The 26,440-nt window shown below is 53.2% G+C and overlaps 9 protein-coding genes across 9 annotated transcripts; 7 read left to right on the top strand and 2 right to left on the bottom strand.

Annotated features, from left to right (window-relative positions):
- The first annotated feature begins 161 nt into the window (after positions 1-161).
- P168DRAFT_340809 (uncharacterized protein) lies at positions 162-3,451 on the top strand. The gene is made up of 6 exons (XM_024841794.1): positions 162-262; positions 353-479; positions 543-720; positions 783-1,373; positions 1,420-1,973; positions 2,028-3,451. The coding sequence occupies exons 1-6, from the start codon at positions 168-170 to the stop codon at positions 3,066-3,068; spliced, it is 2,586 nt and encodes an 861-aa protein (XP_024694025.1). The 5' UTR covers positions 162-167; the 3' UTR covers positions 3,069-3,451.
- A 712-nt stretch (positions 3,452-4,163) lies between these two features.
- P168DRAFT_288897 (adenosine kinase) lies at positions 4,164-6,077 on the bottom strand. The gene is made up of 7 exons (XM_024836893.1): positions 5,903-6,077; positions 5,779-5,794; positions 5,575-5,725; positions 5,172-5,513; positions 4,774-5,111; positions 4,607-4,720; positions 4,164-4,541 (listed from the first exon to the last, which is right to left on the bottom strand). Exons 1-7 carry the CDS (start codon positions 5,952-5,954, stop codon positions 4,499-4,501), a joined length of 1,056 nt encoding a protein of 351 aa, XP_024694024.1. The 5' UTR covers positions 5,955-6,077; the 3' UTR covers positions 4,164-4,498.
- Positions 6,078-6,187: 110 nt separating this feature from the next.
- P168DRAFT_250050 (DUF1770 domain-containing protein) lies at positions 6,188-7,135 on the top strand (the record flags this gene model as incomplete). The annotated part of the gene is made up of 3 exons (XM_024834200.1): positions 6,188-6,558; positions 6,735-6,935; positions 7,088-7,135. The coding sequence occupies exons 1-3, from the start codon at positions 6,259-6,261 to the stop codon at positions 7,133-7,135; spliced, it is 549 nt and encodes a 182-aa protein (XP_024694023.1). The 5' UTR covers positions 6,188-6,258.
- Positions 7,136-7,464: 329 nt separating this feature from the next.
- On the bottom strand, positions 7,465-9,854 carry P168DRAFT_250046 (uncharacterized protein). Its single transcript, XM_024834199.1, has 5 exons — positions 9,620-9,854; positions 9,347-9,516; positions 9,084-9,213; positions 8,657-9,025; positions 7,465-8,601 (listed from the first exon to the last, which is right to left on the bottom strand). The coding sequence occupies exons 1-5, from the start codon at positions 9,809-9,811 to the stop codon at positions 7,798-7,800; spliced, it is 1,665 nt and encodes a 554-aa protein (XP_024694022.1). The 5' UTR covers positions 9,812-9,854; the 3' UTR covers positions 7,465-7,797.
- A 1,369-nt stretch (positions 9,855-11,223) lies between these two features.
- Positions 11,224-12,559, top strand: P168DRAFT_288893 (60S ribosomal protein uL2). The gene is made up of 3 exons (XM_024836892.1): positions 11,224-11,291; positions 11,466-12,043; positions 12,106-12,559. The coding sequence occupies exons 1-3, from the start codon at positions 11,243-11,245 to the stop codon at positions 12,241-12,243; spliced, it is 765 nt and encodes a 254-aa protein (XP_024694021.1). The 5' UTR covers positions 11,224-11,242; the 3' UTR covers positions 12,244-12,559.
- Positions 12,560-13,004: 445 nt separating this feature from the next.
- mpt (putative DNA repair and transcription factor Ada) lies at positions 13,005-14,188 on the top strand. The gene has a single exon (XM_024838729.1). The coding sequence runs from the start codon at positions 13,023-13,025 to the stop codon at positions 13,827-13,829; it is 807 nt and encodes a 268-aa protein (XP_024694020.1). The 5' UTR covers positions 13,005-13,022; the 3' UTR covers positions 13,830-14,188.
- Positions 14,189-16,034: 1,846 nt separating this feature from the next.
- Positions 16,035-17,531, top strand: P168DRAFT_295885 (BAR domain protein; the record flags this gene model as incomplete). Its single annotated transcript, XM_024838075.1, has 4 exons — positions 16,035-16,161; positions 16,221-16,388; positions 16,459-16,574; positions 16,629-17,531. 4 exons carry the CDS (start codon positions 16,035-16,037, stop codon positions 17,529-17,531), a joined length of 1,314 nt encoding a protein of 437 aa, XP_024694019.1.
- Positions 17,532-18,684: 1,153 nt separating this feature from the next.
- Positions 18,685-23,164, top strand: P168DRAFT_316948 (putative RSC complex subunit (Sth1); the record flags this gene model as incomplete). Its single annotated transcript, XM_024840062.1, has 4 exons — positions 18,685-18,777; positions 18,899-19,109; positions 19,170-22,861; positions 22,928-23,164. The coding sequence occupies 4 exons, from the start codon at positions 18,685-18,687 to the stop codon at positions 23,162-23,164; spliced, it is 4,233 nt and encodes a 1,410-aa protein (XP_024694018.1).
- Positions 23,165-24,570: 1,406 nt separating this feature from the next.
- Positions 24,571-26,431, top strand: yop1 (putative membrane biogenesis protein (Yop1)). The gene is made up of 6 exons (XM_024836891.1): positions 24,571-24,812; positions 25,178-25,384; positions 25,469-25,477; positions 25,611-25,674; positions 25,748-25,805; positions 25,869-26,431. The coding sequence occupies exons 1-6, from the start codon at positions 24,759-24,761 to the stop codon at positions 25,984-25,986; spliced, it is 510 nt and encodes a 169-aa protein (XP_024694017.1). The 5' UTR covers positions 24,571-24,758; the 3' UTR covers positions 25,987-26,431.
- The last annotated feature ends 9 nt before the right edge of the window (positions 26,432-26,440 follow it).

Raw genomic sequence — 26,440 nt, 5'->3', positions numbered from 1 at the left:
CTCAGCCAGCGCTACCCATTTGACGGGCAAAGTCAACGGTGGAGTGACTCGGGCCTTGTTCTCACTGTCCTGATTATGGCGTCCGCATTCCAAACCACGTGCCAGTCAGTAATTTCCCACCGCTGGTGTTGTGTTCGTCGGGGACTCGCGTTTACTAACTTCCCGCTATGTATAGGACTGCGTTCGACGCCGAAAAGCAGCTGTTGCATTGTCTTGCCGAGAAAGAGCCTACGTTTGCTGAAATCTCCCATTTCCTATCGGAGTGAGTTCAATGTCCTGATCCGCCGTTCGGTCAATCCTTCCCCGACCCCGCGCGCATCGCGCTGACCCGACTCTCTTTCGTGATCGCTAGGTTCCGCACGGCTTGCCTGAACGCCATTCTCCAGGATTTTGGTGCCGCTCGCTCCACCGACGTGGAAGGCCGTCTCTGGGATACTCATCTCAAGATCAACAATCGGTTCCGTAAATTGCTTTCCCGCGTAAGTGTCACGCATCCTTTTTGGTTCGATCCGGCGTCCTAACGGGGACGGCGCAAAATCTAGTTTCGCGAGGAAAATGGAAAGAAGAAGAAACCGGTAGAGCGACGGAAGCTCGAGAAACACTACTTGGAGTTCATCAAATCGAGCCAGCGGTTTTATCGCGGCTACATTCAACAGTTGTCGTCGCATTTCGGAGGTATCTCGGAACTCGAGAAGGTTGCCCGGAAATTCAACTTTGATAGTGAGCTGGTCTCCTCCTACCGGCTTTCTGCCTGCGCGCTAACTGAACTGTCCCTCTTCCAGGCTTGTCGGCAGATTCCCCACTTCGAGCATCAGGAGACCTTCGGAAGCGCATCCTCCAGTCATGTCACGCGACCCTTATCCGCCTCGGCGATCTGTCCCGCTATCGCGAAACCGAACTGACCAGCAAGGACCGCAATTGGGGCCCTGCGATCGGCTATTACGACTTGGCCGAGGCGATCTACCCGGCCTCGGGTGCCTCCCACAACCAGCTGGCTGTCATTGCCCTGGCCGACGCCAACCACTTGAGAGCCACATATCACATTTATCGAGCACTCGCGGCGCAGGAACCCCACCCATCCGCGCAAGGAAACTTGGAGATCGAATTTAGAAAGGTCAGGAATCTGTGGGCCAAGAGGGAGCTGATCCGTCCCGAGGATGCCGGCATCCCTGGCAGGGCACTGGCTCCCTGGTTCGTATACTTGCACGCGCAGTGTTACCTAGGAGTTGATTTCCCCGAACACGACGAACTGGAGAGCGAGGTTCTGAGCCAGCTTGCTGTCGACCTGAAGGAACGCTCTCTCGAAGGCACTTTGCAGAAATTTTGCCTGATCAACATCTCTGCGGAAGACTTCTCTCGGAAACGCTCAATTGGTAAGTCTTCGGACTCCGCTTCAATTGGACCCGCCATTAATCTCAGCAGAAGAGTCGTCCAATGCGCGCTTCTTCTTCCAGCGGATCAACGTGAAGACGTTCTTCATCTTGCTCCAGATCCTCCTTGCGGAAGTGGAACGGTTCGCAGGCGAAGACGAGTCCAACGGGGAAGAATCCGCCAATGGGGCCGATAAGGTTACCGTGGTTGCGCGCCGAGTCTTGCCTGCTCTGCGGAACTATAGCTCGTGGCTTCTCACCGTGAGCAATCTGCTGGTCGCATACAAAGAGGAAAAGGACACGCCACTTGCGGTTCAGATCACGGAATTCTGGAAGATATACGCGAACACGTTGACGCTTCTTGCGTCCACCTTCGACGTCGTTCACCTTCCCGAGATCGATTACCTTCTTGAGGAGGACGAAGAGACTTTGCGTTTTGCGCCATTGAACCAGGAGGCGACGTCGCGGAGATATTTGGACTCGAACGGCCAGCAGAAGCCCCAGATGGACGACCCAGGGGTGGAGAGAAACCATCCGAATATCGAAATGTTGTACCGAATCCGTGAGTTCGTAATTGATGGGTTGGACCTCGTCGTGAGCAACGTATGCATTCAATTTCCGCTTATTACAGGATCCCATTTTTAACACTTGCTGCAGAAAATCCCTATTGCTTTGGTGGACGACGAAGACAAGAAAACGTTCATTTACCAAGAGGACGGGCTACCTTCTCAATTCTTCGCCAGCCCGTCGGGCCATCCCCATACGCTCCCTACGACGAACATTGAACGCGACGACATCCGACAAACGATACAGGAGCCAACTCCAGAAAACCGAAGCGCCTTCGGTGGCTCGCAGTCGGCCTCGGCGTCATTGTCCGCCGATATGCACCGAATTGTCGAAGGGGTCGAGCGCCTGGTTGAGTCCGACACTTACGAAAACGCCCCGTCTCCCCCAACGCCATTGCCCTTCTCGCGTGGTGGCGGCAGTGTCCAGCAGCCCGCGTCTAGCCGTATATTCGATCCTAGCACGGAGTCGATATTCCGGGAAGAGATCATCCCTCGCCAGACGCCTATCGCACCTCCTGGGCTTGGGGGGCCCATGCCAAACGCAGCCACAATGGCGCGGACTCCATCGGCTCAATCGTACTCCTCGCGGCCTGCTTTGCCCGGCATCCCTAACATCTGGAGCACGGGTCTCTCGCCCCATCCATTCGGGGACACGTCAGCCCCAAGAACCCCATCAGGCCTCGGACACCCCCCAATGACCATGATGCCGCCGCCCGGCATCAGCGCCCCCGCGCATCAACACCCGTCCTCCCAGGGCACCATCGCCGACGAACTTCTCCGACAGAGTCTGATGAACCAGGCCAACCCGCAAAGCTCCCTAGACAGCTCAAGCTTCCTCTCATCATGGATGTCCCCGCCCAACCCGATGTCGCATCACCGTCGCGTGTCCGGCATGGGATGGGACAGACCCCTAGATGGCCCGAGCCCCTCCCAGCAAATGGGACTGCCCAGTCAGCCGCACTCGTCGAGCGAATTCTCGCACCCCTCATGGGCCAACGACGCCTTCCTCGCCCCCACGCTCTCGTCAGGAGCAGGGTACCCCAGCTCCCCCGGGTTCAGCAACGGAAGCCGCAGACCCACGACCCAGTACGGCGCAATCGGGCAGACGCCCCCCTGCGGACACGGAGGCTGATCTCGGACCCGCTCTGCCTTTTTCTTCTTCTCTCAAGTAACGGGGGCGGGTCATGGGGCTCGGAAGCAACCGGAAGCAACCATCCAGCGCTCGAACGGTAGAAATAGACACGGGTGTGTAGGTCATAATCAAACAACCGCAGCAACAAGAAGAACCTGTCTTTATTTCCGCAGGTGGATAACCCTCCCCTCTGATCATTTGCTTTGCTCCTTACCTACTGGCTCTCTCCCGTCTGTCATCTCGCCGATCGAGTCCGCACCAACAGTCTACCTATCGCCAACTGTCCAATGTTCTAACAGGGGGGATATAACCATGGTTCACTTTCTACCCGCCTAGCTAGCTAGCGAGTCAGCTGGTTAGCCGGCTAACCGGCTAGCTAGTGAGTTAACATCGAGTATCCAAAAGACATGTGGAAGGAGAGGGGGAAGAGGAGGATAGAGGGCTCAGACTGAAGAACCCACGGGGCTATCTATGTCAGCGGTTCTGTTCTTTTCTTTTCCGTTCCCCTTTCTCTCCCTTTCTTTTTCTCTTTCCGCCGTTTATTCGCAAAATGTGATGTCCTAGCGTGGGTTGTGGATAGATGATGGGTGCATAATGGACGAACGAATCAAGGCGATCGATCGATTATCGATAAAAAATTGAAATTGGATGAAATTGGATTCAATCCATCGAACGATTGATTGATGTTTGATTAAGTGTTTAATTGCTGATTTAAGATTGTTTGGGAAGAATGACCACAGAGTGATGTTCGTCGTAGACAGAATGAATGGAATTCCCTCCAAGTCCCATAGATGCACGGCCATTGTCATGTCTATGTACGTCTAAAAGAGCCTGGGGGAGTTATCAAGAGCCCATTGTTGGTTTGTTGTTTTGCACGTTCCTTGGCGCTCTTTGTTTATTATTTCTTTTTCTTTCATTTCTTGCTCCTTTTTCTGATCTTTCTATCTGTCTATCCGTCTATCTTTCTGATACTTTTGGTGCTTTATATAGCTTGAACTGTCTCGACATCTTCGTTTGAAGCAAGTGTATCATTTATAGGTCAAATCGATGGGCTTTCCTTTGAACTATGTCCTACTGTCCAGTACTACAATACCATGTAAGAAGAATCAAGTCCGATAGATCGATCGGTTCAATTATATACATCATTAGATTCGTTGTTGAGAACGTCATTGCCGCAACTCCTGTCCATCTATCCTGTGAATCCATCGTATTTCCCAAGGTAAAGTAACGGAGCACGTTTCTGTCCCACAATTTCGTGTTGATGAGATGAAGTCTAGACGTTAAGTCAAGAACATATTGGGTATAAGAGGTTGAAAATCCTAAAGAAAAGACAAAGGAAAGGGGGAACGTTCAAGCTAGAGGCTTGACTGACTCCGACTCCGGTACTTTTTGATTATAGTTGGATGGAGCCTGTCATTGGCTTGCAGAGTTTACTGCTTGGAGGGGGTGTAGGTCTTCTTGGGGAAGGGGAAGCTGTTGTGGTAACTCAGTTAGTGACCGGTCAAACACTGGGGTTTTTAAGGGCTGAGGTGACATACGAAGGACCCAGCTCCTGGATGCTCTGGCTGGCGAGCCACTGGCCCATGTCAATGCTGTCCTCCAGGGACTTGCCCTGCACGATACCGGCAGAGAAACCACCAGCGAAAGCGTCACTGCGACAATGTTAGTCCTGAAATTCCAGCTCAAAGAGAGGCAGAAAGCTTACCCAGCGCCGTTGGTGTCGTTGATGCTGCTCTTGGGGATCTCGTGGACGTTGAACTGCTTCACCTCGACCTCACCGTCGGCCTTGGCGGTGGCGACAACGGTGGGATCGGTGCCCTGGGTGACAATGGCAACGCGGGGGCGGCTGGTGTTCTTCTTAGGCAGCTGAGCCAGCTTCTTGGCGATCTCGACGACATCGTCGGTGCCCCAGCTGTGGCTCTCGGAGTAGGAACGAGCCTCGGTCTCGTTGCAGAAGGTGTAGTCGGTGTAGGGCAGAACGGTGTCGAGCTGGTCCTTGAAGAACTGGGGGATGAAGGGAGCGGACAGAGAGAGCATGAAGATCTGGTTGGGGTCTCTGGTTAGACATATACCCTGGGGCGTTGGGGAAGAGAGCAGACTCACCTTGTTCTTGGCAGCGGCCTCCTCACCCAGGGCCTGGATGGCAGGAACGCACACCGTCAGGTGGTAGCCACCGATGTAGTAGACCTGGGCCTTCTCGGCGAGGGACCAGATGTGGGGCTGCTTCAGGTGCTCCAGCTTGTACTCGTTGGCGGCAGCAAGGTGGGTGCACATGCTACGGTTGTGGCCGGTGATGATCACACCACACTTGCCGGTGGGCTGGGCCTCATCGACACGGTACTCGGTGTGGACACCGGCGGTGGTGCAGGCCTCCTTGAGGATGTCGGCGTACTTGTCCTTGCCGACACAGCCAATGTAGCAGACGGAGTTTTCGGGGAGCATGTACTAAGAAAAGCATTCCATTAGCTTTGGTTGCACCTTGTTTTGGTTGAGGTGGGGTTCATACCTGGGCACCACGGGCAGTGTTCTGAGCAGCACCGCCAGCAATCAGCTTGGCATCCTTCTGGAGGAGCTCCTCATAGATGCCCATGTGCTTGTCCTCGGCGAGGATAGCATCGTTGTCCTTCAGGCCATACTTCTCCAGGAGAGCAGCATCACTAATCGAGTCAGTTCTAGTTCTCTTGAATGGGGTGGGGGATAGAGTACGTACCCCTGAGCCTGGATGTCTATACCAAATCAATGAAAGCTTCACGTCAGCCAAATCTCCCGTATATAGTAAGGTGTTATGGTGTCAAGAATGGAGCAGTCAATCGGGGAGGGACAATCTCACGCACCCAGAAGGGGGTTCTCGAGGCAGAGGAAAGGATATCCTTGAGGGGCGGCCATGGTGAGTGAAAGAGGGGGAATTGGGGATGAATCCGAGGTAGTTCAAGAAGAAGAGGAATGAGGATGAGGTTGAGAAGAAGGAAGAAAGGAGGAAGAAGAAGATGGGATGAGGAGGGGGAGACAAGTGGGGGGTGGAGTCTTTTTTTCGGAGGGGCTTATCCTAGTATAATACATGAGTTATGTAACTATGTATCTTATGTGAACCCGACTTCTCTCCACGCTCAACTTCCGATCTACATACAACCTCAATTCCAACTATATCTCCACCACCACCATCCAACACCCATCCCTAGTCTTATTCAATATGGCAGACCCCGCGATTCAGGTCGCAGAGACCATCCAAACGGCCTCCATCAACCCCAACCCGTCCCCTGCCGACATCAATCCCCCGACCGCAGCCGAAAAGCACCCGATTCAGAAAGCTTCCTCCGAAGCTGACAGTATCCCTTCGGACATCGTGGATCCTCGACGGATGATTCAACCGACTACAAGAGGCCACACCCTTCCTCCGTTGCCTGATCTACGGTTCGAGCAGAGCTATCTCGCCAGCTTGAGGGGAGCCGACACCTGGGGAAGGGTAGCGTGGATCACCATCAGAGACCAGGTACGGAACAAATACTATTCAAGGGTCGACACGACTCACTCTTTCTTGCGTGCATGCTTTCTTATTCTTCCTCGTTCATTCGCAAAAAAAAAAAAAAAAAAAACGCCGAATGAGAAACGCCGAATGGAGATCCACGAGTAAGACGCCATAAGCTGACGCGCTTACCTACAATCCAGGTCCTCCTCCCCTTCCTGCAAGGTTCCCTCTGGACACTGGCCCTCTCCGGCTGGCGATTCTGGAACCGCAACGCGAATCTCACCGGTCAGACCCTGGGCAGCAAGATCCGACGGTGGTGGTACGACGTAAACAACTGGGAACTGCCTCCCCGATGGGCGTCTACCCGGAAAGATCCCAAATTAGCGGAGCAAGTGCAAGACGTGAGTTGTCCCTCTCCATCTTCCTTCCCTGTTTTCCCCTCTGTCTACCCCCCTCGTCGCGACAACCGCAAACTCAATTCCCATCCAATGCGCCAGTACCAACTCACTCACTCATCACATTAATAGTACTTTCGACGCTGACCTCCAACGAGTTTCTACAGTTCTACACAGCGCAATTCTCAAATGCAGGCGCGGATTGAACCCACAGCGGCATGGTAACAACAACATAGCATACCCCTAAAAATCTCTCCCACCCTGTGGTAGATTCCAATCCTGCATTTCGGGAGTTCTGGTCACGGCGTTTCTCTTTTGTGTCCCTTGATTTACATTCTTGTTCGCGTGTTCAGCCTCCATGTAACCCCAAACCAAAACTAACTACTCAAGCCTCTCCTACGGCGGGCCTCGGACGGGCGATAATGTATATACATTTTGGCAAATGGGAAGTTCACATGGTCTTTTCTTATTATACTTATGTTACTTGAAAAAAACCAAACCACAATACTAGACCAAAAGAAAAACATCCATCTACAGCCTACCTAAAGTAACTCACACCAAATGCAACACACGTATACATTGAATCCTCCAAACCTCCTGGCAAATTACCCCCTAACCATACCATACATACACGCGCGCATCACACACACAAACAGAAAAGAGAAAGAAAGAAACGCCCACGGAAACAATGAAATCCATAATCAAATGCCGTGTTTTTGCCCTCGTATACAAATAGAACTAAATAAGACACCAACGCTCCAGCAAAAACAAATCTCTATCGGAAATATCAGGGTTGGGAAGGTAAGACGGTTGAATTCTCGGCGCTCGTTCGTGGTTCTATAAAAACTAGAGCACCGGGAATGCTAGGCTAGGCCGTCTCGTCGGGTTGGGCGACTGGTGCTGCTGTCGCGGTGCCAGGTTGAGGCTGAGGCGGCGTCTCGACTGGTGGGGCAGCAGGGGGATTCTGAGGCCGTGAGGGTAGACCGTTGGCTGCGGGTTGCGGTTGCGGTGGTGGCTGGGCAGACTGAGAAGGCTCTGGCTGGCCTGGCGCCTCTGGTTTACTTTCAGGTCTGTCCTCTGACGACTCCGGTGCCGGACTGCTGCGCATTTTACCCTTGCCGTACCGGAGTTGCACGACCAGGCTTTGGTTTTTATCTCCGATGACCATCGCGTCGTCTGTGCTGAGTTCGCCTTCGTCGTCGCCCTCGAACTCATTCTCCTCGTCGTCGTCCCCGCCGCCCTGCCACTCGTTTTCGCTCGACTGGCCCTCTTCGGCGTCGTCGTCCATGTCTTCGTCGGCATTGTAGTCGTTGTAGCCGTTGGCTCGCGTGGCTCGCGTCCGCTGGCCTCTCCCGGCATCCTCTTCGCCGGCTTCGTCTTCGCGCTGGCCGGTGAGCGCCGACGCGCCGTATAAACCGCCTCCGCGCGGACGGACCTGCCGCCCGCTTGCCGTGTACCGGGGACCGGAGGGCTCTGCAGGGGTGGAAACACCCGAGGTGTTACGGGTGGATCGGCGCGTCGAAGGCAGGCCGTCGGAGAAGATGTCTTCGTCATCGGAGTAGGTGTATTTCAACTTCTTTCCGCGAGTGCGGCCCTCGTATAAGGAGAAGCCCGGCTCCGGTCGCGAGAATGCGGCTTTGCGGGCGAGGCGGTAATCGCGACGCTTGCGTTTCTAGTTCCCAGTTAGTGGAGGACGCGACACAAGCAAGACAGGACCGTAGACTCACCTCCTCCGCGCCTTCGAAACGAGGAATGGCATTCTTGATCTTCTCGCTGAGTTTCTTCGAGTTCGTGCTCCTCTCCTCTTCGAGCTTGGCCGCGATGGTCTCCAGTTCGGGGATGCTGCCCGCTATGCTCCACCAGGTGACATGCTTCAAGGCCGGGTTACTCTCGCGATACAGCCGGAAGTGGGTATCGTCCAGACCCTCAATGAGCCAGTATCTGCGCTTCAACCCATCGCGACCCCACGGTTGCACGGAAAGCGGCTGGTTCAGGTCGTCTTCATGGCGTGCTTGCTTGTAGGACTCCTTGATCTTGGCTTGGACGGCTTCGGACGAGGAGAGGGACCAGAGGATCAACGTCTTCAATAGTTGAATCTAGAGAGGGTGTTAACAAATCGGGTTATAAAATATCATCCGAAGTCGCGTCACATACGCGTTCATCTGGCGACATGGTTGCAAAGCTGCGACCTCCGTGGAGGGGGTTTTTCCCTTGCCAAGCCTTCGGCCATTGAGACACATGGGTATGGATTGCCTCCTCCAGCGGGCGAGTGTAGTGACTTCGACTGCGCGATGATAACGATAAGTCAGCTTCCTGTAGGAATAATGTAGTTGTAGGCCACTGGAACAGGTGAAACGGCGATTGTTTCCCCGGCCGTTCGTGGTGGAGGTGATGATGGGGGATGGTGGCGTTCATACTCCACGTCCTTCTTCCGATTCAGCACCAAGCCCAGAAACGCACACAGCAATCGTTCGATATGATCTCCGGGTGTAGGATCCGCCACGCCTCTCTCGACATCCTGCGGACCAAAATGTGGTGTCGATCGGGGGAACACATCGGTGAAACGCGCGCGGAACATCACGATGAACTGGACGATTGCGACAAGTCAACCAACAGCTCCAAAAACGCAGGGAGACGCGACAATGAAGCTCCCGCCAGCTTCTCGAAGCTCGAATTCACGGAGGACTTACTGCGATATCTGGGTTATCGGCCAGAACATATTCGTGGGGTGGTGAAGGCGCCCGTTTCGGCGGCGGAGATTCGGTTTCCTTCTTAAAGTACTTGTTGATGCCCACGGGCTCGTCGACAGCCATGGACCCCGTTTCTTCATCCGAAGGGGGTGCCGACGACAGCGACGAGAGATCTGAATCGGAAAGAGACATCCTGGTCGCGTTCTAGAGTGGTTTGGGCGAGGGTGGTGTGGAGGGAAGGTGGAAGTGGGCAAGTCCGCGCGCCGCAGCCCAAGGTCAAATGCGCTACTAGGGTTGAGGCGCGGCTTTTACGCGCCTCGTCTGTCTGCCATTATCCATAGCTGTCCGTTTCACGGTATGATCAGCACCCGTCCTCGCCCATGTGCTTACGACCACGGCCCTTTTCTCCGATTCGGCACTTATTTACGTCTTTTACTATCGAGCAGTTGTAAAAAAAGATATATTACCTCGTGTTTGCGTACTGGAGCGAACAAAGAAGACGCATCTACGCAAAATCACAGCACGACAAACTGCACGGCTTCCTCGATCAGGAGATGTGGCTAGAAACCAGAGTATCTTGGGAAAACATCTGACTAGTATCGTGAGAACTGGCGTAGACGACAGATTGGAGCACATAGCGAGTCGCACAATCTGGGGTCATGAACGCTGGACACCCATGACACGACCGTATGCCTAAGCGACGGCATTGACATGGCAGCTACCGAGAGAAAGGACCAACAAATCCAGTGGATGAATTTCATTTGTATCGTTCGGACTGCCGCGGCTTCTAACGACGCCCACTGCGATTCCTTAAAAGTCGGCGTAGAATGGTAGGACTGACGAGGCAAACTCGTTCATATTGTGTAAACCAGTATATATGTGGATATTGAATAGCTTCGCACAAGCTATTCACGAGCTATTCAGGGGTGATTGTTTCAAACTCGGTCGGCACATGAACAGGGTCGTGATGAGAGATCTCAAGACGAGACTCAAACACGTCCAGGTTATCATGCCATCACGTCGTGACAAGATTGCCTCTAAGATCCAACACTGGGATAAGACACGGGCTGTCTATAGCGGAACTTGACCGCGAATTATGGCACAAGGGCTGTTGTCGTATTGTCAATAACAGACTCCACTGGAGAAATGGAAAGTCATCATTTCGGAGTCGACACACGTGGTCCTTTGCAAGTAGTTAGTATCAAAGCACACAAACAGAGCAGTTCGAAGTCTGTTGCGCGCCCATTATAGCGCTCCAACCAAGAACGCGTCCGGGTGGGATGTTATGGGAGAGACTATCGGGTCTAAATCATACGGAGTACTCCGTAGTGAGCTCGCCAAGCCCACGATGCTTAGTCAAAGAGGGTTAACCGCAGCCGCCACACCCAACTCACACTAGCCGCGGATTGTGCCCAAAAGGCGCTAGCGCCAACTCGGTTAGATTTTTGGACTCCCGCCCTAAAGCCCACACAGCACACTCGAATTCTCTACCATCCAACCCGACAAGCCCATCTTCGATTAGAGGTACGACGAGCCCCTTTGATATCTCCCACCACAATCCTGGGTCGCTGGCGGTCTTCCTTCCAACAAACTAACCCCAAGGTCTTCATATAGACAGTCGCCATGGGTCGTGTGATCCGCAACCAAAGGAAGGGCCGTGGCTCCATTTTCAGTGAGTGCGACCGCAATCTATCCTGAGCAAGACGAGAGGCGTGGAGGAAGAAAAGAACAAAACGAAGAAGAAGAAGAACAAAAATAAAAACAAGAAGAAGACGAACAGGGAGAAGGAAAAATCAAAATCTATCATTCAGATCGAGAATTGCTGATACGAATCTTCGCTCTACAGCGGCCAACACCCGTCTTAACAAGACTCCTGCTCAGTTCCGTACCTTCGACTTCGCTGAGCGCCATGGCTACATCCGGGGTGTTGTGAAGGAGATCATCCACGACGCCGGTCGTGGTGCTCCTCTCGCCAAGGTCCAGTTCCGTCACCCCTACAAGTTCAAGACCGTCACCGAGACCTTCATCGCCAACGAGGGCATGTACACCGGCCAGTTCATCTACGCCGGCAAGAACGCTACCCTGACCGTCGGCAACGTTCTCCCTCTGGCCTCCGTTCCCGAGGGTACCGTTGTCACCAACGTTGAGGAGAAGGCCGGCGACCGCGGTGCTCTGGGCCGTACCTCCGGTAACTACGTGACCGTCATTGGCCACAACCCCGAGGATGGCAAGACCCGTATCAAGCTGCCCTCCGGTGCCAAGAAGGTTGTCAAGAACACCGCCCGTGGTATGGTTGGTATCGTCGCCGGTGGTGGCCGTACCGACAAGCCTTTGCTCAAGGCTTCTCGCGCCAAGCATAAGTTCGCTGTCAAGCGCAACTCGTGGCCCAAGACTCGTGGTGTTGCCATGAACCCCGTGGATCATGTAAGGACTCCCAATCTATTTTTGTGGGGTGTACAGTTACTGACCTGGTTTTTTCTCTACAGCCTCACGGTGGTGGTAACCACCAGCATATCGGTAAGGCCTCGACCATCTCCCGCTACGCCACCCAGGGTCAAAAGGCCGGTCTCATCGCTGCCCGGAGAACTGGTCTGCTCCGTGGTACCCAGAAGATCAAGGAATAAATGTGATACCGAGTGGAGTTTTTCTTTTCTTTGTGACGGGTTGAAAATTTGCTATGAGACATATGTACCTAGGCGACTGCGGATAAGCCTCCCACGCGCCCTTAGCGAATACAGGTTGTGGCCACCAAAATTTTCTTGATGAACGATCAAAAATAAAAGGGAAACAACTAGGTTCAACGTTTGCATGACCGGGTGCATGATAATGATTTATAGCAAGTCGGCTTCGCTTGGTGTCTAGGTATGTAGTAGAGCATTAGATGGACGCAATGATCAACCATTGTGTTTGGCTGGGACCTTAATTTCCAAGCATTGTAGTACATCAGTCATGCGCAGGTTTAGAGGGCATTCATTCTGCAAGGCTTGCTGCTGGGTTGACTTCATAAGGGGTCTGGTGGGTCACGGACAATCGACGCATCTCTAACCTCACTCTATGGACGGAGTGCTCTATGCACACCCACTACCGATGTAGACATCTACCTACCGCCTAGATCTGTAGGCAGTACAGAGTCACGGGTATGTGCTTCGTATCTACAGACCCAGTCTGGAAGGACAAATGCCTTGGTCCTCAGGCATGACTTTGCGGTCAAAGTAACCAATCATATTGGATGGAGCCTCGGCCTTCGACTTGTGTCAGTGCAGGTCACAGGCTGCACGACGAACCTACCTTAAACCCGTCAATACCTCCAACTCATACCTGAACAATGAGATAGTTGACCTAGCCCCCTCAAACTGGAAAATAACAAAGAAAAACTTACTGAGCTAAAAAAAAAAAAAAAAAAATGCGCCAAAAAGACTCGCCACAAAAGATCCCCCGCCTAACCAGCCCAACAACACCCGCAGCCCGCTGGCAAGCCGTCGTCAACAGAGACACAACAGCCACCACCTTCGTCTACGCCGTGCTAACCACAAAAATCTACTGCCGGCCCTCATGCCCCGCCCGGCTCGCCCGACGCGCCAACATCCAATTCTACGACACCCCCAGCCAAGCCGAAACAGCAGGCTTCCGGCCCTGTAAGCGCTGCAAGCCAGAAGGCTTACAGGCGGTTAACCCGCAGACGCGATTCATCGAAACCGCCTGCCAAAGGATCCGGTCAGCCATCAAGGATGGTAGTGCCCGGCCGACGCTCCGCGAACTGGCGGACGAGGCGGCCCTCACGCCGAGCCATTTCCATCGCGTGTTCAAGAAGATGACGGGCGTGACGCCCGGTCAGTACGCCACGTTTGTCGTCCACCGCGAAGGCAAACAGGTATCATCGCCGGACCAGACTGTTTCAGAGGGGGGTGGGAAGAGGGCGGCTTTGCAGTCTTGCGGGTTGCGTGACCCTCCGTGTCTGTCTGCCGTGTTTGACGACGGCGGTCTCGTTGGGCTTGGCGAGGAGGAGGGAGTCTTGTGGAATGACTTTGATGCTTTGATAGCCGCGGAGCTGGAGTATAGCTCCCAGCCGTGCGATGCACTGCCTCTGCCTCTGGACGAGGTTGGTCTGTATCCTGCGGTTAATTCTCCGGGTACGGTGGCCTTATGTGATCTAGACGGCTTGGTCGACGGTCTGCCCCATCTGGGACAAGTCTCCGAGCCGCTGGTGTGATCTGTTTCGCGTGATGCAGCGGGTGTCTTTTTATAACTGTCTTTCGTTGGAGCGCCGGGCGTTTTTCGAGGTTTCGTCTATTCTTAGATATGTGGGTTTGAACTCCGGGGAGTTGGGTCCTGTTTGATGCTGTGGGTTGGGTTTCGCGAGGCCCTGCATGGTACATGTCTATTATGTGGGGAGGGGAGTAATCTGCTTGGCTCATGTGTACACTGTACAGCCATATGTGTGTCCCATGTTGATCCCTGATCTACGGATTCGAGCAGCATTGTTGCCATAATACCTTCTAGAAAGTAGAAACTATTGGTTCATCAGCACAAGATGCCAATACTGTATACTACGGCATCTGTGCACGTCCCTAGTGAGCATCAATGCGGTGGGGGCACCGGGAATGATAACCGCCTGATGACGATTCTTATTCCCATTGCTCCAGACCCCAGAATACGGCACAATTGTCATCAGGGGCGATATTATCAAATCACTCTTATCTTATTCCTATCAAGTTAGTGAGATCATAAAACCATCATGATCTACAAGCTGCATGTGGGCAACCATGATACCACAGGTTAGTTAGCAGCGGGCGGGCACTCCACGCCTATTAGACACACCAGAGAAGTCAACCTCTGGGTCCTATTGAATTACGAAACACCCTCATGACTAAGATGTCATTATTCTCTCTGGTTTCATAAACCCATTGGTCTTTTCAACGAAACAATGGAATCAACCGTACCTTTTGTGTGTCCCCCCTGTTCTGTAAATAGCACAGAGTGTGTGCGTGTGTGGCAAGCAGCCTTAGGCCAATCGCAAGGCATCCAACCGCCCCCACCAACGCGTGTCACTTCCTGCAATTGACCCTTCAACAACCCTGGTTCAACAACCTGGTCTGGCCTATCATTTACTCATGGCTCCAAGTGATGCAATATATTTAAATTTATTATTATTATGGCTTACTGACTGGACATACACAGAAGTCCCTATCCCTTTCGAATAACCAATTAATACCTGACTTATAGTGTCATCCCACCCATGATGAATCTTGAATCGTGAGAATACGACTCCAGACCAAACTAGATGTTTCAGGTACAAACAAGCCAATTGCAGCGTCAATCAGTGGAGTCCTTTCTCGTCTCCACTCTGACTCCAATCCATGATCGATCCTCAACCTCCCAGTCCTAGGTAGTAAGGTGCCTATGGGAGGGGAATCAGTACAACAATAGGCAGGGGATAACGTTGCGCCCTGATCAAATTGGCTTGTGATTGATTGCTTTCCTCGCATTTACTTACATATGACACTTGTTTCCACGGTTCAGACTGCCCGGTTGTACAGACCATCCCTAATTCCATGGTCCCTGTCCCTTTTTTTTTTGGCCTTTTAGAGTGGGAGGTTCTGGTGGAGATGGGCCTAATCCATCCATGGTGGTGGCGCGTTCAGACATGTTCCACCATGTCGGCTGGACGCTTGCGACAGGCTTTATTTTGATCATTGTTACTGTCCTCTGATTCATTCTTCAAGGGACGGTTCAATTAAAAAATAATAGGTTAAAAAAAAATATTAAAATAGAATAGAGACAAGAGAATTATATAATTATAATCATTATCATTATAGAAATAATACAATAAGAAAGGATCAAGAATCCTCCCCACTCCGCTGTCCTCCATCCCGTCCCGGTGGTCAGCGAGTAAATACTATAATTACAATACTCAACTTATTAACGATTAACCATCATAATAACAATCATTCATCCAGAGCAAATAAAACTGGATCCCTCTCTCCCTCTGACGGTCACTCGACTCCATACCTATTAGAGTGTTCTCTCTCCCCACTTCCTCTTGTGTCGCAATCGCCCCCGTCTACCGTCCTTTCTCTTCTCTTCTTCCTTACCTTCCTGATAATCCCCAACCCCTCCTCACACATCTTCAATTCTCTTCCATCCTCCTCTCCAGACGAGCTGTGAAATCTGGTCTAGACCTTCTTTCAATTCATTCTTTATCACTTCTTCCATTCGTTTGTTGAATACTAGACAAAAGCCCCCGCTATCGAATAAACACCACCCCCACCGCATCCGGCTTCTTGTTCCCACTCTCTTATCTGCAGGACAGATCCATTTCTCCCCACAACTCGAGAACTCGAAGCTCCTAAACGACACAATCGACCTACTCGGGTATTCAATCCCATAACATTTTCAATACCATAATACTCTCACCATGAACGTCAACCGCAAGTTCGACCGTTTCAGGCAATGGGCCGGCGAGAGAATGGGCGGCGAAGTCAAGACGAATCTCTCCGACAACTTCAAGGCCATGGAGACCGAAATGAATGTCCGACATGATGGTAAGCTTCATGGATACCCGCGATGCAATGGGGCCATCCATCGCTGACTCCTTCCCTAGGCGTTGACCGCATACACAAGTCGATGACTAGCTATGTCAAGTCCATTTCGAAACGCAACGAAGGCGATGACAAGGAGAAGACCCTGCCGATTGCGCATTTGGGCTCTAGTATGATTAGCCACGGAGAGGATTTCGACGCACACTCCGATTATGGCCGTTGTTTGATCAGTACGTTCTCATATCACCATATTGGCTGCGTCAGTGTTTGGTTTGCATGTTCCTAACCGATGAACCATAGCCTTTGGAAGAACGGAGGAGCGCCTCGCGCGCGTCCAGGAGTCCTATATTGCGCAGTCGAACTCGAGCTGGCTCGAGTCGCTGGAGCGGGCCTTGACACAGCTGAAAGACTACCAGGTATGGCTTGCCAGTACATCATGCAGCGGTCCAACATATCTGACTTGTGTATAGTCTGCTCGGAAGAAGCTTGACAATCGACGACTGGCATATGATACCTCTCTGTCCAAGATGCAGAAGGTCAAGAAGGAGGACTTCCGCATGGAGGAAGAACTTCGCACCCAGAAAATTAAATACGAGGAGGCCAACGAGGATGTGTACCGGCGCATGATGGACATCAAGGATTCGGAGGGAGAGCATGTAACCGACTTGGAGGCGTTCTTGGACGCGCAGTTGGAATACCACGAGCGGTCTCGCGAGGTGCTCTTGCAGCTCAGAAAGGAATGGCCGAGCAGGTACGTCGGGTCAACCAATGGAGAGAGACTCAAGATTACTGACGAATGGGCCAGCCAATCTACTTCCCACCCTCCAAATGGTCGTCGCGCGGGGCGCCCTCGTTCGAACACCGCGCATTCGTACCAGGAGCGCTATGAACCAGTACAGGAAGAACTCGTCAACGCCATGGAGTCGCGACCCATCATCCGATCCAACCGGGAACCCTCCCCTGTCTATCCTGTCGACCCAGCGCCGCAGCGACCGATTGCGGTGCGAACCTCCACCTTCGAAGGGCCCATGCAACTGCGCCAGGAGCAGGCATGGCCGTCTCGTACCGTCAGCGAGAACTACGGTCCCCCCCGGCCCGTGAGTCGGGTGGTCACCGACCCTTACATGGATCCGCCCGACGTAGCCGGTCAGTACCGTCAGAATGGCGGCAGTCCAGACCGGTCGTATTACGGACGGTCCATCTCGCCCACACCTTCTTACGGTGATGCCATGTCGCGACGGACCAGTTCGAACACGTTGAATGGGGCCACGCTGGCCAAGAAGGCGCCTCCCCCCCCGCCGCCGTCGCGCGCGAAGAAACCGCCACCTCCGCCTCCGATGAAGCGGCCGATTCTTAGTGCGACTGAGGTGTAGAGGGGGTCAAGAATCCGGATTGGAGTTGTTTTGGCGGCAACCGGCGCAAGGGAGGGGGGGGGGGGGCATGGTCGGTGTTTTCAGTGGTGTCCTAGCGATAGTCGCGTGTCTGTATTTATTAGCTTCTTGACAGTAGATTGAACAAGGATCTGTGTATCGATTGTCGATAGTCATCTGGTGTTGTTGATTGTAGTGGAATAGGGTATGTGAACATGGCAGTAGGGTGTCTCAGAGTAGAGTACTAGATATATATATGTGTACTGTGTATGTTGTATAGGTATGTGATGTCTCGGCTGAGGACCTTGGGCTTGGAGATTCATCTACCATCTACCATCGATCTCGACATCTTCCCCTTGACCTTTCCAAAGAACCAACTAAATGAGTATGATATCTCTATAAAGATTGATATACGTACCTGTCAGTCTTCAACCTCATCGGTCTGGATGAACGTGACCTCCCAACGTGGTTAGCGTCCACATCCTGAGTCAGCACCCGACGCATCACGTGTGCGTGAAATCTTCTTCCCTCCAGTCTCGCCGCCTCTGCGTCTCTTGAGTCTCCCTTCGTTACAGACAAGACAGGCTGAAAGCACCGCCCAGTTTCCCCGAGAACCACCACCGCAAGTCGCGAAAAAGTTCCCCCCTCCCTCCCCATCTCCATCTCTTCCATCCCGTTTCTCCACGCGATCTGGTCGACGCGATCCCCGAGTCTTGTCCTCTGTATCTTCTTTATTCTTTTATTTCTCTCCGACCCTTTGTCCTCTCCTCCCCCCCTCTCCTAGGTAAATCAGTCCACCGCCCTGGGTCACGTTCTCTCCCTCTCGCACACCTTTCATCTCTTCCTGCCCCCGACCGAACCGACCCGGTCCAAAACATCACGAAACCTGTCGCCAAGGATCCCATCAGGACCAAGACCGGTCGCATTCATCGACAAATCCTCCCTACCGTCTTTTACCCTCTGAAAATTCGCGTACTTTGTCGCCGATCACGCGCGACTCGTTCCTCCACGGTCGCCTCTCTTTTTTTCTTCCTTAAAACACGACGTGTTGGATCAACTGCCGACATTGGGATCGGGACGTGGGATCTGGTCGCATCGCAAGTTGCCCGCACCGTGTCTGTTCGGCCTATGAATAGATCACCTGCGTGTTAAGACGATGGCTTCCCTCCAGTCGGCTCCCAATATGGCGACTGGGAGCATGTCTCTGCCGGCCAACTTGACCCAGCAGCATGTTCAAGAGGTTCTTCATGTATGTCTTTCCCTTCCCTTTCACTCCTATACTCCTGTCGCGTCTTTCTTGATTGTCAATTGATCTCGTGATCCATCCTTTGATGCATCGCCCATGCGTACGTGCTAACGAACCCCTGCAGAAATTCAAACAGATGCAAGAACAGGGTGTCCGTCATGACGACCCCGAGTATGTCAAGGCGCAGCAACTCCTGATTGCCGTGCAACGACAGCAAGCGTTTCAAAAACAAAGGCAACACATGGCCCAGCAGCACATGCAGGCTCAACAACGTCAACAGCAGCTGAATGGGATCACCCCCGATGCTGCCGCTGCCGCCTCAAATGGAATCAATGGTAGGCTTCATCCTCTGTTTCACGTGCCTTGAGTCGAATACTGACGCGACGTGCAATTAGGTCGAGCCAATTCCGTCTCTTCGGCCAACAGTGCTGTCCAAGATGCGTCGACACCGCAGCAAAAGGGCGCCCCTGTCCCCGGGGGGAGCTTCTCCCCCGAGCAGCTCAAGACCCTCAAGAACCAGATCTTGGCTTTCAAGTTGCTGTCGAAGAACCTTGCGATCCCACCGGGCGTCCAGCAGCAACTGTTCGCGTCCAAGAAGCAACAGACCCCTACGCCCGCGGACAACGTTGCCGCGGCCGAGTCCACCTTGGACAGCGCGTCCCAGGGGAAACGCGAGCAATCGACCAGTGCCCCCGAGGAGGCGGTCCAGACGAAGGAATTCTACGAGACGTTCCAGTCGCCGTATGAACTGTTCCCCAAGACCATCAGCTTCAACGACCATGCGTCTCGCGTCAACCGTGCACGCGTCCCGGCGCTGATGCCCCCGGGGATTGACCTGGAGCAGGTGCGGGAAGAGAGAGAGTTGGTGGTTTACAATAAGATCACCGCCAGGAAAGCCGAATTGGCTGCGCTGCCCGCCAACGTCGGCGTCTGGGACTCGAGTCGCAGTGACACGGCGACCTCGGATGACTCCCTCAAACTCAAGGCGCTGATCGAGTACAAGATGCTCAATCTGCTGCCCAAGCAGCGGATGTTCCGCAAGCAGATGCAGAACGAAATGTTCCACTTCGACAACCTGGGCATGACCGCGAACCGCTCCAGCCATCGTCGGATGAAGAAGCAGTCCTTGCGGGAGGCGAGAATCACGGAGAAGCTGGAGAAGCAACAGCGTGATGCGCGCGAGACCCGAGAGAAGCGGAAGCAGTACGATCAGCTCCAGGCCATCCTCAACCACGGCATCGAGGTCCAGAATGCGGCCAACCAACAGCGCGCCCGGATGCAGAAACTGGGCCGCATCATGCTCCAGCAGCACCAGCACATGGAGCGCGAAGAGGCGAAGCGGGTCGAACGGACCGCCAAGCAACGTCTCCAGGCGCTCAAGGCCAACGATGAGGAGACGTACATGAAGCTGCTGGGCCAGGCCAAGGATTCGCGTATCTCCCACCTGCTCAAGCAGACGGACAACTTCCTCAAACATCTCGCGGCGTCGGTTAGGGAACAGCAACGGACGCTGGCCGAACGATACGGAGATCTCGAAGATGACTTCTACGAGGAGGAAGAGGAGGATGTTGCCTCCGGGACCGAGGAGGAGGGAGGCGGTAAGGCCAAGGTCGACTACTACGCCGTGGCCCATCGCATCAAGGAAGATGTCACCGAGCAGCCGTCCATCCTCGTTGGCGGTCAGTTGAAGGAATACCAGATCAAGGGTCTCCAATGGATGATCTCCCTCTACAACAACAACCTCAACGGCATCCTGGCCGACGAGATGGGTCTTGGCAAAACCATCCAGACCATCAGTCTGATCACCTACATCATCGAGAAGAAGCAAAACAACGGCCCGTTCCTGGTCATCGTCCCCCTCAGTACCCTGACCAACTGGAACATGGAGTTCGAGAAGTGGGCCCCGTCGGTCGTCAAGGTCGTCTACAAGGGACCGCCCAATGCGCGGAAGCAGCAGCAGCAGCAGATCCGCTGGGGCAATTTCCAGGTCCTTCTGACCACCTACGAATACATCATCAAGGACCGGCCCGTCCTCAGCAAGATCAAGTGGACCCACATGATCGTCGACGAAGGCCACCGCATGAAGAACACGCAGTCCAAGCTGAGCAGCACGCTCTCGACGTACTACACCAGCCGCTACCGCCTGATTCTGACCGGTACCCCGCTGCAGAACAACCTGCCGGAGTTGTGGGCGCTGCTGAACTTCGTGCTGCCCAACATCTTCAAGTCGGTCAAGTCGTTTGACGAGTGGTTCAACACTCCATTCGCCAACACCGGCGGCCAGGACCGGATGGACCTCTCCGAAGAAGAACAGTTGCTGGTCATTCGCCGTCTGCACAAGGTCCTGCGGCCCTTCCTCCTCCGTCGTCTGAAGCGCGACGTGGAGAAGGATCTGCCCGAAAAGCAGGAGAGAGTCATCAAGTGCCGCTTCTCCGCGCTGCAGGCCAAGCTCTACCGGCAACTGGTCACCCACAACAAGATGGTCGTCAGCGATGGCAAGGGCGGCAAGACCGGCATGCGTGGTCTGAGCAACATGCTCATGCAACTGCGGAAGCTGTGCAACCATCCGTTCGTCTTCGAGCCCGTGGAAGATCAGATGAACCCGACGCGAGGCTCCAACGATCTCCTCTGGCGTACCGCGGGCAAGTTCGAGCTGCTGGATCGGATTCTCCCCAAGTTCCGGGCCACCGGCCATCGCGTCTTGATGTTCTTCCAGATGACGCAGATCATGAACATCATGGAAGATTTCCTCCGGCTCCGTGGGCTCAAGTACCTCCGTTTGGACGGTTCGACCAAAGCGGACGACCGGTCGGACCTTCTGAAGCAGTTCAACGCCCCCGATTCGGAGTATTTCTGTTTCCTGCTGTCGACCCGTGCCGGTGGTCTGGGTCTGAATCTGCAGGCCGCCGACACCGTTGTCATTTTCGATTCCGACTGGAATCCCCATCAGGATCTGCAGGCCCAGGATCGTGCGCACCGTATCGGCCAGAAGAACGAGGTCCGCATCCTGCGGCTGATCAGCTCCAACTCCGTCGAGGAGAAGATCCTCGAGCGTGCCCAGTTCAAGCTGGACATGGACGGCAAGGTCATCCAAGCCGGAAAGTTCGACAACAAATCCACCAACGAAGAGCGAGATGCCCTCCTGCGGACGCTGCTGGAAAGCGCGGAGGCCGCCGACCAGCTTGGTGCCGACCAGGAGGAGATGGACGACGATGACCTGAACGATATCATGGCCCGATCTGCTGGGGAATTGGTGCGCTTCCAGGAGATCGACCAGGAGCGACAGAAGAACTCCCCCTATGGGCCCGGCAAAGCGTTACCTCGCCTGATGTGCGAAGATGAATTACCGGAGATCTACGTGGCGGAGGATAACCCGGTCCCGGAAGAAGTCGAGGTGGACGTTGGGGGTCGCGGCGCGCGCGAACGCAAGATCACCCGCTACGACGACGGTCTCACCGAAGAGCAGTGGCTCATGGCCGTGGACGCCGACGACGACACCATCGAAGAGGCCATCGCGCGCAAAGAAGCGCGGGTGGAACGCCGCCGGGTCAACAAGGAGAAGCGCGGAGGGCGGGGCGGGCCGGACTCCTCGCCGGAGCCGTCGCGGGAGAGCTCAGAAACGCCGCAGCCCAAGAAGCGTCGTCGGGGGCCCGCCCCGAAGCGCAAGGCGGAGGAGCTGGTGGAGGAGACGCCGCAGCCCAAGCGGAAGCGCGGCCGGCAGGCGAAGCCGCCCGACACGCTCAGCAGCCAAGACCGGGCCATCATCAACCGCATCCTGAACACCACCTATCAAGCACTGATGGACATGGAGCAGGAGTTGCCGGCCGACGAGTCGGACAGCGAAGATGGGCCCGTCACGCGCTCGGTCATCGAGCCGTTCATGAAGCCGCCCCCCAAGTCGCAGTACCCTGACTACTACATGATCATCCAGACGCCGATCGCGATGGAGATGATCCGGAAGAAGATCAACCGCGATGAGTACCAGAACCTGCGTGATTTCCGTAATGACATCCACCTGCTGTGCCAGAACGCGCGGACGTATAACGAGGACGGGAGTCTTCTATTCCAAGACGCCAACGACATTGAGGTACCCCTTTTCCTTCCCTTAATCAACTTTATTGAAAGTTTCTAGAACATGGCTAACTCCGATTAGGCGAAATGTGTTTCCGAATTGCAGAGAATGACCGCGGACCACCCTCAATTCGCCAACTTTGACGACGCGAGCGCCGCGGCTGGCAACGATGACTCGGCCGCAGCAGCCTCTGGACCCGAGACGCCCAGCGCAGCCACCCCGGGCCAACCGAAGCTGAAGCTGACCTTCAACAGCGGCAACCGGGAGAGCGTGGGTATCAACGGAGGGCCCATGACAGGAGGGAGCGAAGACGAGTAAATCGGACGAAGGAAGGAAAGAAAAATCAACTAAAAATAATATTCGACAAAGAAAAAGGAAGAGAAGGATTACGACCACGGGATGCGTGTGTATTGATCTTGCTCTTGCTTCCTCGCCCTCTTCTGTTCTATTCTATCCCGTGTCTACCTAGTTAACATTATTTTTTTTCTTTCTTTATTTTCTTTATTATCTTTTGCTTGATCGATCTTGGCATGTATCCCCTCCGGGTGTTTTGTTTTGTTTTATTGATCCATTTCTGGCCGGCGTTCTTGAACTTGGTTGGCTGGGGATGGATGTATGGATGGATGTATGGATGGATGGATGGATGATGGATGATGGAAGCGCAGCGCTGAGAGGGTGCCGACTGGAGACTGGTGATTCTTGTGATATTCAACTTTTTTGTCTTTCTCTTTATTATCTATTTACTTTATGGCGGATGATATTATTTCTTACTATATTCTTATCTTACGTTACTCTTGTTTCTATCAGACTTTTATCATTTGTCTCGTGGGCTGTCCCCCTCGATGTGTGACTACCTTACTTACTACATTGCATTACACTTCCTACTACACTATACTGCTTGGTCTGTTAGATAGGAGATGTATTGATTGATTTTGAATGCTATAATCGCGTTCCTCAGTCGGATGTACATTGTGTAGCTGTATACATAACTAGTGCATCGAGTCCAGTAAGTAACTAGTAGCTAGTATAGGAAGTTAGTAGTAGTATACCTCAAATCTGCCAGGCACACACACACATGAGTTCCCCAATTCCCACTCCGGCGCACAATCCAACCCAGTTATTGGCTGACTAGGTATATAGATGGGGCTGATGGAGAGTACATACGCATGCGCATCAGTAGCGTATGGACTACTAGTACTACGGAAGAGGACCAACCATGTTGCGTGCTGTGGGTGGGATTGGATTGGTTGGAGATAGCTGCTTTATACTACCTCCTACCTAGATACTTACATACCTACCTAACCGATCCCCTACTCCGCACCTACAAAGCTATCTAGTTGTCTATCTGTCTTTTTGGTCTTCTTTAGGCTCTCTAGAGGGCTCATTAGAGGCAGCGATAGAGTTTGTGAAGTATCACAAGTTGAATAAATGGATGGTCACCTGATTTGTGCGTGCTCATTTTGATAGTAGTGGGTGTAGATCACTCAAGTCCTGTATATAGGTAGAGTCACCAAATCAAGTATCAAATGAGACAGTTCTCGATGTTTCTCGATCTCCACAATCCAAATGGATCTGAGATGAACGATGAGATAATAAGTGAAAAGTCATACGTCACCGCAGCGACGTCACGAGCACTCACGTGACCCGACGGAACTGGAGCTCCTCACTAATTACTGTAGGGGAAAAAAAGGTGAGGCCAGCTCGTCCGTGTCCAGTCCGGTCCAGCCAGTCTTCTTCTTCTTCTCCCTTTCTCTCTCTCTCTCTCTCCTCTTCTCTCTTCACTATCCCCTCACGCTTCACTCCCCCGATTGATACACACTCATCTTAGATATCTTATTTACCCCCTTTTATCTGGCTTGTTAGCTTCGGATTTACTTGTCCCCTTTTTTGTTCCTTTCCATCTCATCACAAAATGGCCTCTTTCCAGGACCGTGCTCAGCACGCTGTTGCTCAGCTTGATAAGGAGGTGAGTTCGTGACTTGGTTTCTGTGTCTGTGTTTGTGTGTTTGTGTCTTTGTCGCTGGTCAAACGAGATGATCTGCTTTGATCTCTGTTTTTTGTGTTGTCTGATTGTCCTGTTCTTCCTAATTTCTGAATGCGTCATTTTTCGGGCTTGTTTTCGTACTGCTCGGATCTCGCGCATTTTCTTTTCGCCCTTGATCGTTGGATCTATCCCCCATTCCACCCTTTTGCTATCATACTTGCGATGATCTTTGTTTCATGATGTTTTATTCCCCGTCGCGATGCGATCGATGCGTTCGTCGCGAAATCTCCGAAAAAGCTACCGCCTAGCTAGCTGGAAGCAACCAAGCTAACCACCCATACGACCAGCTCTCCAAGTACCCCGTCCTCAACAACCTCGAGCGTCAGACCTCCGTCCCCAAGGTCTACGTCATCCTCGGTCTGGTCGGCATCTACTTCTTCCTCGTCTTCTTCAACATCGCCGGCGAGTTCCTGGTCAACCTGGCCGGGTTCATCGTCCCCTGCTACTACTCGCTCAATGCTCTCTTCACCGCTACTACGGTTGATGACACTCAGGTATGCTCCCCCTCCCTCTTACTAGTTTCTTTCTTTTTCTCCCCTTGGGATGACTGTCTGGTGACAATGCTGATGATTTACTAGTGGTTGACGGTATGTGTGACTCGTGATCCCGATCGGATCGTGTGCGGTGCTGCGCTTAGGCGAGCTACCGCGGCCTGGCCCGCCCACGTGACGTCCCCGACGGTGACCCCGTTCCCTTGGCTGACATGTGATTCACTCCTAGTACTGGGTGGTGTACGGCCTCTTTACCGTTGTTGAGAGTGCCATCAGCGCGCCTTACTGGTTCCGTACGTATTCTGTGAATATGGATGGAGGATCTTCCTGCCATCTATCCCATTAAACAGCTGCTAACCGGGTCAGCCTTCTACTACATCTTCAAGCTCGCCCTGGTCCTCTGGATGTCTCTGCCCCAGACCAAGTAAGCAACCTCCGCAAAACCCACGTCTCCAGATCGATTCCACTAACCCGTATCTTCGTACAGCGGTGCCCAAGTCGTCTTCCACTCCTTCCTCCAGCCCGTCCTCGGCCGCTTCTTCACCGGCGGCTCCACCTCGGCCAACCTCCGGGCCCAGGCCGAAGCGGCTGCCAAGTCCCAGTAAATAGAGCGCGAAGTTTAAAGATGCGGGATGCCTAACGTGACCCGTCTTCGCCGTGGATCCACCCGATCGACGCTCCGTTGAGTGGTACTGGTGTAGATTGGAATCCGGGCTGGTTTCAGCCCATGGTTCTTTTTCTTTGTTTGTCTCTCTTCTGCAAGATTTATGTTTTCTGCACGAAATCTATGGAGAAGATGATGATTTGGGATCCCGTGTTTTGTTTGTTGCGAATGGGATGGATGGAATCTGTTGGATTACATCCTTTTTGTCGTCTGATCGATGTTTTCTTTATTTTATGTTGTCTTTCCCCCTGTTTTGGCCCGAGTCTGGGTCAGTAGAATTGGGAACATGGTTCGGACGGCTAGCGCCGGGCCGTGCAAGGACGCGGGTATGAGTGATTTTGGAATGTGATAATGCCACTGATCAATTTGGAGTATCTTGTTCACTGTCTTTTTCT

The sequence above is a fragment of the Aspergillus campestris genome (genome assembly GCF_002847485.1).
Source record: "Aspergillus campestris IBT 28561 chromosome Unknown P168scaffold_4, whole genome shotgun sequence".
Taxonomy (NCBI): Eukaryota; Fungi; Ascomycota; class Eurotiomycetes; order Eurotiales; family Aspergillaceae; genus Aspergillus; species Aspergillus campestris.
The sequence above is the reverse complement of the archived record's forward strand: the minus strand, read 5'-3'. Positions and strand labels throughout refer to the sequence as shown.